This window comes from Chiloscyllium plagiosum, unplaced genomic scaffold (genome assembly GCF_037043375.1).
Source record: "Chiloscyllium plagiosum isolate Xiang-an unplaced genomic scaffold, Cpla_swu_hap1 HiC_scaffold_35, whole genome shotgun sequence".
Lineage (NCBI taxonomy): Eukaryota > Metazoa > Chordata > Chondrichthyes > Orectolobiformes > Hemiscylliidae > Chiloscyllium > Chiloscyllium plagiosum.
The window spans coordinates 25,242,007-25,252,014 of record NW_028270173.1 but is presented as its reverse complement, the minus strand read 5'-3'; the positions used below and the strand labels follow the sequence as shown (position 1 = coordinate 25,252,014).

The 10,008-nt window shown below is 44.6% G+C and overlaps 1 protein-coding gene across 2 annotated transcripts in view; it reads right to left on the bottom strand.

Moving 5' to 3' along the window:
- Window positions 1-2,182: 2,182 nt before the first annotated feature.
- Window positions 2,183-10,008, bottom strand: part of LOC148140475 (uncharacterized) — a 38,650-nt gene continuing 30,824 nt past the window's right edge. The window contains exons 8-10 of one of the 2 annotated variants that reach the window (XM_087979411.1): window positions 8,244-8,345; window positions 4,651-4,712; window positions 2,183-3,796 (exon numbers count right to left, since the gene is read on the bottom strand). In XM_087979411.1, the coding sequence (XP_087835537.1) occupies window positions 3,752-3,796; window positions 4,651-4,712; window positions 8,244-8,345 (209 nt within the window). In that variant the 3' untranslated portion in view covers window positions 2,183-3,751. Of the gene's footprint in view, window positions 3,800-4,650; window positions 4,713-8,243; window positions 8,346-10,008 lie in introns of both variants that reach the window. The other variant, XM_087979409.1, reaches the window with a different exon arrangement.

Genomic DNA, 10,008 nt, shown 5'->3' with positions numbered 1-10,008 from the left:
TCGTATTTGAGTCCCCCACTCTGGCCTGTCTTGCTGTCTACACCTCTCATGATTTTGTAGGCCTCAATCAGATCCCCCCTCAACCTCCTTCTTTCCAATGAAAATAATCATATTCCACTCAACCTCTCCTCATAGCTAGAACCCTCCATTCCAGGCAACACCCTGGTGAACCCCCTCTGTGTGGGGTTTTGAAGAATGTGAGGGGACCTAATTGAAACAGATAGGATTCTTAAGGAGCAGGTAAATGCTGAGGGGACATTTCCCCTCTTGGGGGCAGTTGAGGACCAGGGAACATAGTCTCAGAGTAAAGGCACATCACTTAAAGACTGAGGTGAAGAGGAATTTTTTTTCTCTCAGTGGGTTAAGAGTCTCTGGAACTCCTTGCCACAGACTGCTGTGGGGGCAGAGTCTTTGTGTGTGTGTATATATATATATATATATATACACACACATACATATATGTATATATAAGGCTGAGATAGGTTATTGTTGAGTTAGCGAATCAATGGTTCTGGGGATAACACAGGAAAATGGAGATGAGGAATGTGAAATCCACCATGCTTTTGTTGAATGGCAGAGCAGGCTCAAGGGGCTGAATAGCCTCCCTCTGTTCCGATTTCCTAAGGTATTATTTGATTAGAGATTAGATTCCCTACAGTGTGGAAACAGGCCTTTCGGCCCAACAAGTCCACACCGACCCTCCGAAGAGTAACACACCCAGATCTATTTCCCTCTGACTAATGCAAGGAGAAAGTGAGGACTGCAGATGCTGGAGACCAGAGTTGAAAAATGTGATACTGGAAAAACACAGCAGGCCAGGCAGCATCCGAGGAGCAGGAGAATTGACATTTCGGGCCTAAGCCCTTCTTCAGGAATGACTGATGTACCTAACACTATGGGCAATTTAGAATGGCCAATTCACCTGACCTGCACAGCTTTGGACTGTGGGAGAAAACCCAAGCAGACACAGGGAGATTGTGCAAACTCCGCACAGACAGTAGCCCAAGGCTGGAATTGAACCCGGGACCCTGGTGCTGTGAGGCAGCAGTGCTGACCACTGAGCCACCACACTGCCCCAGAGTTGAAATTTGTATGAGAATTTATTCAGAGATTTATTTCTGGAGCCACCTAGTGGCTACATTGTGTTGCTACAGCTATTTTACAATTCCAGCCCATTCTAAATCTAAGGGTTAATCCTGAAGCTGGCTGCTAATGTTTCTTCTTTGCGGTCTGATCATTGTATTGAGGTTCCAATATTTATTCATTCATTCAGCGCTCTGACTGAGTTATTGATCCATTCACTTTAACTAACAGAGAGAGAGGAAACTCACACAGACACTGGGAGCTCATGCTAACTCCACACAGACAGTTGCCCTGGCTGGAATCGAACCAGGTCCTTGGTGCTGGGAAGCAGCAGTGCTAACCAGAGCCATCGTGCTCTGGAAGTTCAGGAAAGGGTAAGTTGTTGTCGATTGTTGCCTGGCTTCTGTCAAAGTAGACAAGCAGGAAGCTGGAAGAACACAGCAAGCCAGGCAGCTTCAGGAGGTGGAGAAGTCAATGTTTTGGGTGTAACCCTTCTTCAGGACTAGGGGTGGGTGTGGGGGGAGCTGCAGATAAAGGGGTGTGGCGGGGTCAGGGTGGTGAAGCCAGGTGGAGTGTATGACCTAGTTGGTCAATGGGAGTGGAAGGGGCTTGGAGGGAGTCGGGGGAATGGGTTATTTGAAATTGGAGAACTCCATTTTGAATTCTGCAGGCTGTAGGCTGCCCAAGTGGAAGATGAGGTATTGTTCCTCCAATTTGCAGTGTGGTTTGTTGTGGCAATGGAGGAGGTCAAGGATGGTCTGTCAGAAAGGGGAATGAAAATGGGCAGTGACTGGGAGCTGAGATACTTGGTGAGCCGTACCCTAAGTTACGTTTGGTCTCCCCAGTGTAGAGAAGACCACATGGGGAGCAGCTGATGCAGTAACCTCGGCTGGAGGAGAGGCAGGTGAACCTCTGTCTCACCTGGAAGGACTGTTTGGGGCCATGGATGGAGCTGAGGGGGATGGTAGGCAGGCAGGTTTTACATCTTTTCCCATTGCAGGGCAAGGTATGGGGGTGTGTGGGGGGGGGTTGGATTCAGGGTGTTGGTGGGGAGAGTGGGACAAAAACTGCTAATTTTAACAACTGGGTGAGAAGGGGTGAACTGGTTCCCCTTGGTAACCTCCTCCATTGGTCACACAAGATTTTCACATGAGGCTATACCTCTCTCCTCTCTCCAACTGAAGATGTAAGTGTTTGCTATGATCAATAAGGAGTCGATCAACAAGGTTTGTTGAGGCAAAGTGCAAATTTATTAACTGCAAAAACCTAGTGAAAAACATCTTCAAACACACACACACACACACACACACACACACACACACACACACACACACACACACACACACACACACACACACACACACACACACACACACACACACACACACACACACACACACCTTGCACTAACTGTGGGGGGTGAGGTTTTAACCTGGGATGAAAGTTGTTTATGTCTCCCTCAAATTGTGGTAAGTTTTGATGGGCTGTCCCCGATTGTAGGAAGTTTCTTTTTGGCACTATCCCCACCGAAGGCAATTCATTTGAATTTTGACTATCACTGTGGAAGTATTTTAAAGTATTTTTAGGATTAGAATCCCTACAGGAGGAAACAGGCCATTTTGCCCAACAAGTCCACCCTCCGAAGTGTAACCCACCCAGACCCCATTCCCTTCTGACTAATGTCCCTAACACTATGGATAATTTAGCACGGCCAATTCACCCTAACCTGCACATCTTTGGACTGTGGGAGGAAACTGGAGCACCCGGAGGAAACCCACACAGACAGTCTCCCGAGGCGGGAATTGACCCCGGGTCTCTGGCGCTGTGAGGCAGCAGTGCTGACCACTGAACCACCATGCCACCCATTTTGTCTTGTCTCAGTATAATTTGCACACTTCCAACCTCTCAGCACTTCATTAAAACCATATCTTCAAGAAACAAAGGGGTATAATCTGATGACATAATCGAATCACGAAATCACGTCAATGATAAAGACCTGACAAGTGATTGAACTAGTGTTTCCCGAGGCAAAAGCTAAAAGGTTGGGCAGTTTCTCCCACTGAGTCTGGGAGGTGGGAGGGACTGAGATTGTCTGAACAGCAGCACTGGAAGGTGGGCACTCAATACACCCAGCAGGATTGCTACCAATGGGAGAAAGGGGACAGTTGATTGAAAAGGACAGGTAACTGAAATGGGACAAACCCTGGGATCCTAGCATTAAAAGCAAAAGAACAACAATGTGTTGGGCAGGAAAAAATGGCAGGAAGTGAAAAGTGCACTGGAAGGAAGCAGTAAATGTGATATTAATTTTAAGCAATTCACTTGCCATTTTCCTACAAGCTACCCACATGCCAGCCCCTCACACCTAGTCAGATAATTCTTGTTTAGGAATAGATTGCCACTAACTATTACCACTTAATTCCCACTTCCTGTTTCAAAATGTTGTTTAAACCTGAGAATGTCATATCCAACCCATAACTGTGTGTTTCTGAACTCATCAAAAGTACAAACAAAACTGTAACTCTCCCCCTTTCAAAATTAAAGGGCGGAAAACATTAAGCCAGGTGCTCCTGGTCCCAAGGTATTCAGACTCTGAAATGTAAGGCAGGGCTTCAATGGCAGCAGATTAGATCATTTCCAGATTAGATCCAGTTCGTCATTTCTGCGTTTATGTTAGCTCATCGTCAGTATGTTTTAAGAATGGCTCGTTCAACTGCTAAAGGAAAAAGAAATGTAAATTGAGTTGTCTGTGACCAGCAATTAGCTTTACTAAAGGTCCAAAAATTGAGTAAACAATTAGCAAAAATTGATAACATGAATTTGCATTTTATTAAAAAGTATTCTCAGTTGAATTATTTCCATTTTAACACCTGCAAGTTTTAGTCATGATTTTTTAAAAAAAAGACAGCTTTCCTAGTCTGGTATTATCAAACATGTTTAAAGTGTATCATGTAGCATTATAAGGCATTTTACACAGCAATTTCAATCATTTTCTAATCTTCTTTGGGGTGGCTTGGTTCAATTCCATCCTTGGGTGACTGCCTGTGTGGAGTTTGCACATGCTCCCCCTGTCTGTGTGGGGTTTCTCCCACAATTCAAAAGAAGTGCAGGGGTAGGTGGATTGGCCAGAGAAAATGCAGGATTATATGGTTGGGGGGAGGCTTGGATGGGACACTTTTCCGAAGATGGATGTGGACTCAACGTGCCAAAATGGCTTGCTCCTGCACTGCAGGAAGTCTAAAGTTCAATTTGTCTCCAACAGATCATTTTCAGACACGATATTAATTCAACCGTGCGCTTTCAGCCTAGAAGAGATTTGGGCTGGTTTTACTCTAGTACTAGACACAACATAACAGAGGATAGGTAACCTCGTCAATGTGTGTATCACGAGGACCATATGATTCCACTTTCAGCAAGTGGAATGTGTTTTGCTGAGGAGATACTGAAACCTGTCACAGAGTGAAATAAAGCAGAATTTTCCAACTCCATCTCTGTGTGAACGACAGGTTACATGAAGGTTGTTAGCAAAGGTTGCATTTCTAACACGTATGCGACACTGGTACTTACTTTACCATGTTCATCAGGTTCTCTTCCAGTGTTACTTGTATTCCAATTCCTCCATTTCCCGTCTGTTCATGGGAAACATACAATGCATTATGTTGCAGGAGAAAGATGACTTTGGCAAAGATTTTTACCAGACAGATGTTTGGAATATCATCTGGAACTTCTCTTCCAAAACATTTTCTGCATCAGACTTTACCACACAGCCTAGCAATGATGAATGGCTCAGATAAAACTACCGCGCCCATTATATTAATAACCTGAACAGAGCTGGTGCTGGAGCTCTGACGAAGAGTCATATTGACTTGAAATGTTGGCTTGCTCTCTCTCCGTGGATGTTGCCTGACCTGCTGCGATCTCCAGCATTTGTTACTTTTAGTACAGATTCCAGCATCTGCAGTGATTTGCTCCAATACATTACTAACCTGCTTATTATCCCGGCTCTGCTGAAGTGGCAGACAAATCAATTTCACAGAGACATTGGAAACAGTCATTTGGTAGTACACAATTTGAGCACTGTTGAGAAAAAAAAACTCATGCCTTCGACTCTTTTCATCTTTCGTTTACAATTTGTAAGAAGGTCAAGGGGAAAACCAGCATTTTCTTTTCCTTTGCTTTTGAAAGGGAACACCCAAGTGGCCAGTGACAAGCAGTGCCCTTCACAGAAAGGGCAATGCTGCCTGATCAAACAGTGAAGGGGAGGGCAGGGATTAAATCAAAATGGAGGTTGGAGGGGGAAACACTCCACTCCCTGCTGTGCCCACCTCTCCCTGAACAACTCTAGGGTGTTGGTGGACACCATGTGCTCCTTCTCCAGGGACAGCCGGGCTCTAACATAACCGCGGAAGAGGGGCAGGCGGTCAGCCCTAGCAGTCGATGCCCTTCCACTGCCCGCTGCCTGGACCTGGAAAACCAGCATTTACACTGCATGAGAGGGAAAGTGCTGATTGGCTCTGATTGGTAGAGGCATTAACAATTAGTTACGATTGACAGTTAATGGCTGAGTTTTGCTTAAATTTTAAACCAGGTTGGATAACTCTGATTGGTCAAAGCATTTCCCTGAGAAACAGACCAGCAAATGGTTCCCAGCGATTTTGCTAAGTTCAAACAAGGGCAATGCACACCCACACTTTTTCTAACTGCAAAGGGCAGGGCCCTGTGTATTAATCTATGGTTAGCCGCCCCATGAATTGGTATTCTTGCGAACTGTCCTGATGAGCATAGCTTGAAAACAAAATACGACTTTTGTCAGAAGTACTCAAGAAACACCCAAAAGATTAGATCCGTTGCAAGTGCTTCAGTCAGTCCAAAGTGGTCTGTCTGATTTCATTCCTTGCTAAAACTTTTTAGCAGTTTCATATAACTGGGTTCCCCATGGGAGACTGGTTAGCAAGGTTAGAACTCATGGAATACAGGGAGAACTAGCCATTTGGATACAGAACTGGCACAAAGGTAGAAGACAGAGGGTGGTGGTAGAGGGTTGTTTTTCAGACTGGAGGCCTGTGACCAGTGGAGTGCCACAAGGATTGGTGCTGGGTCCTCTACTTTTCATCATGTATATAAATGACTTGGATGCGAGCATAAGAGGTACAGTTAGTAAGTTTGCTGATGACACCAAAATTGGAGGTTTAGTGGACAGCGAAGAGGGTTACCTCACATGACAACAGGATCTTGACCAGATGGGCCAATGGGCTGAGAAGTGGCCGAATGAAGTTTAATTCAGATAAATGCAATGTGCTGCATTTTGCGAAAGCAAATCTGAGCAGGGCTTATACATTTAAGTGTTGCCGAACAAAGAGACCTTGGAGTACAGGTTCATAGCTCCTTGAAAGTGGAGTCGCAGGTAGATAGGATAGTGAAGGAGGTGTTTGGTATGCTTTCCTTTATTGGTCAGAGTATTGAGTACAGGAGTCGGGAGGTCATGTTGCGGCTGTACAGGACATTGGTTAGGCCACTGTTGGAATATTGCCTGCATTTCTGGTCTCCTTCCTACTGGAAGGATGTTGTGAAACTTGAAAGAGTTCAGAAAAGATTTACCAGGATGTTGCCAGATTTGGAGGATTTGAGCTATAGGGAGAGGTTGGATAGGCTGGGGCTGTTTTCCCTGGAGCATCAGAGGCTGAGGGGTGACCTTTTAGAGATTTATAAAATCATGAGGGACATGGATGGAATAAATAGACAAATTCTTTTCCCTGGGTTGGGGGAATCCAGAACTAGAGGGCATAGGTTTAGGGTGAGAGAAGAAAGATATAAAAGAGACCTAAGGGGCAACTTTTTCACATGGAATGAGCTGCCACAGGAAGTGGTGGAGGCTGGTACAATTGCAACATTTAAAAGGCATCTTGATGGGTATATGAATAGGAAGGGTTTAGAGGGATATGGGCCGGGTGCTGGTGGGTGGGACTGGATATGGTTGGGATATCTGGTCGGCATGGACGAGTTGGACTGAAGGATCTCTACGACTCAATAACCGAGATGCTTGCTAGGCCAGTTAAGAGTCAACCTCTTGCTGTTTATTTGGAGTCACTTGTGAGCAAGCCAGCAGATTTCTATCCTTCAAGGACATTTGTGAATCAGGTGGAATTTTTTTTTAAATTTGAGTTTTTAATTCCAGGCTGTGTTTTTAATTCAAATTGCACAGCTTGTGGAGACATTAGAACCCATGTCCCCAGTCTGTTAACCTGGGTCCCTGGATTCATAGTCCCATAAAAACACCAGTACGCCATCACCTCTCTAACATGGAAGAAACTCAGAAGAACTTGTATAAAACCATATAAGACCCTGAGAGTACTTGCTCAGGTGGACGTGCAGAGGATATTTCCTCTTGTGGAAGAATAGAGAACTAGGGAGCTCTGTGTAAAAATAAGGGTTTTCCTATTAAAGACAGAGATGAGGCAACTTTTTTTTTCTGTTGGCAGGCCATCGGTCTTTGGAGCTCTCTTCCTCAAAGATGCTGAAAGCAGAGTCTTGCAATGTTTTATTTAAGACAGAGATAGATGGATTCTTGCTAAACAAGGGATGCTCGTTAATTGGCAGTAGGCGGGAATGTGGATTTTAGGAGCTTACACTCAGATCAGTCACGATCTTTTTAAATGGGCTGAGTGTCCTAATTCTGCTGTTCATTCACATATTCATATCAACATTGCCTCTCAGCTGCACGTAGTCCCTTCTTCGGGAAATATTAACAATTATTGCAGGAAGAGATGCCCTCAATCAAAATAACCCAGCAGTTTTTCTTTTAAAACAATTATTGACAGCTGCAGCCACAACATTTTTCTCCTTTAGCTTTCAAGAGCAGGAGATTTAAAGAACTTCCAAGGCTGAGAGTTAAACAAAATTCATCTGTGCTTCAAGAGAGTTTCTACCTACTTCATCCACTTGCAAATTTCACCCTACAGGCCTACCCCTTCACAACACTCAAAACAGGGTCTGTATGAATGGGACACAAATGGTTCTTGCTGAGATTGGTTTTCTGCCCCGTGTGAATCACACTCAACCCGCTCTGGCAAAAACCATGTCTGCTAGAAGTAGCAAGCGACCCCTTTTGTATCAGCTGCAATACACTTGAAACAATCAGTAGCTTCAGTCACATTACTTACCTCTGATGTAAAATACAATGCATATCAGAAGTAAAAATAACAGGACTGCCGAGGCACGAATTAAACTTGACTGGTGCTTGGCTGCTGGCTCACACCTGTTACCTATATTAGATATAATCACAGACATGCATGGACTGCAATTATTAAAAGTATACAAATTAGTTGAACCCTTATTCGAAGCACTTTGCCATACCATTGTCACTAGGAATCCTTAATTCCTAATTCCCCTTTATTAATAGAGGGATTGAGTTCCGGAACCAGGAAAGCTCTGATATGGCCACACTTGGAGTATTGTGTACTGTTCTGGTCACCACATTATAAGAAGGATGTGGAAGCTTTGGAAAGGGTGCAGAGGAGATTTACTAGGATGTTGCCTGGTATGGAAGGAATGTCGTACGAGGAAAGGCTGAGGGCCTTGAGGCTGTCCTCATTAGAGAGAAGAAGGTTGGGAGGTGACTTAATAGAGACATACAAGATAATCAGAGGTTTAGATAGAGTGGACAGGGAGAGCCTTTTTCCAAGTATGGGGACGGCAAACACGAGGGGACACAACTTTAAAGTGAAGGGAGATAGGTATAAGACAGATGTCAGAGGTAGTTTCTTTACTCAGAGAGTAGTAAGGGTATGGAATGCTTTGCCTGCATCGGTCGTAGATTCGCCAAATTTATGTGCATTTAAGTCGTCATTGGATAGGCAAATGGACGTACATGGAATAGTGTAGGTGGGATGGGCTTCAGATTAGTATGACAGGGCGGCACAACATCGTGGGCCGAAGGGCCTGAACTGTGCTGTAATGTTCTATGTTCTAAATAGGAATAGCAGGAGGCTGTTCACCCTCTTCAACCACTTCACTGTTCAAAAAAGATCACTTCTGCTTCCACATTCCTCACATCAGCTTTTTCTCCATTACCCCTCGTTCTCATACTGATCAAGAATCTATCTCAACCAAAAATAACCATAGCTCTCTGAGGCAAGTCATTCCAAAGACGCACAACACAGAGAAAATGGTCTTCCTCATTTCAGACTTCAGTCGATGCCCCTTAATTCTGAGACTGTGTCCCCTGGTGGGAGACTCTCTCATGACGGGAAACATCCTCTCAGCATTTACCTTGTCAAGTCCCTTAAGAATCCTATACGTTTCAATGAGATCACCTCTCATTGCTTTAAATTCCAATGAGTAGAGTCCCAAACTGTTTAACCTTTGCTCATAGACCCCCAGTCTGGCCTATCACCCTCAGCTTGACCTCCTTCCACCTATCGCATTTCCAACGCCCCTCCCCCAAGTCCCTCCTCCCTACCTTTTATCTTAACCTGCTGGACACACTTTCCTCATTCCTGAAGAAGGCTCATGCCTGAAACGTCGATTCTCCTGCTCCTTGGATGCTGCCTGACTTGCTGCGCCTTTCCAGCAACACATTTTCAGCTCTACTGAAGTGACTAGGCAGGGTGTTGTGTTTTACAAATCTAAGCACATCTGGAAGTTCACTTCCTAAAGTTGTCCATTTCTATTTCCTGCTCCTGCTTTCCCATCATTGACTTTAATTGTCCGAAAATAACGTGCGGCTGTGCGAGACTTCCCAAAGGTTGCTTCCAAGGTGATACAGCACACTGTTTCTCCAGCTCTCAGCCAACACTGTTTTCTCATCCCACTTCACTTGTTTCTCCTGTACTTTAACAACAAAAATGCAGAAAATCAAGGCATGCACTATTTGAGTGGATCTTTGATCTTAATTACTCCCCATGTTGACTGTTCCTTCAACTTCTA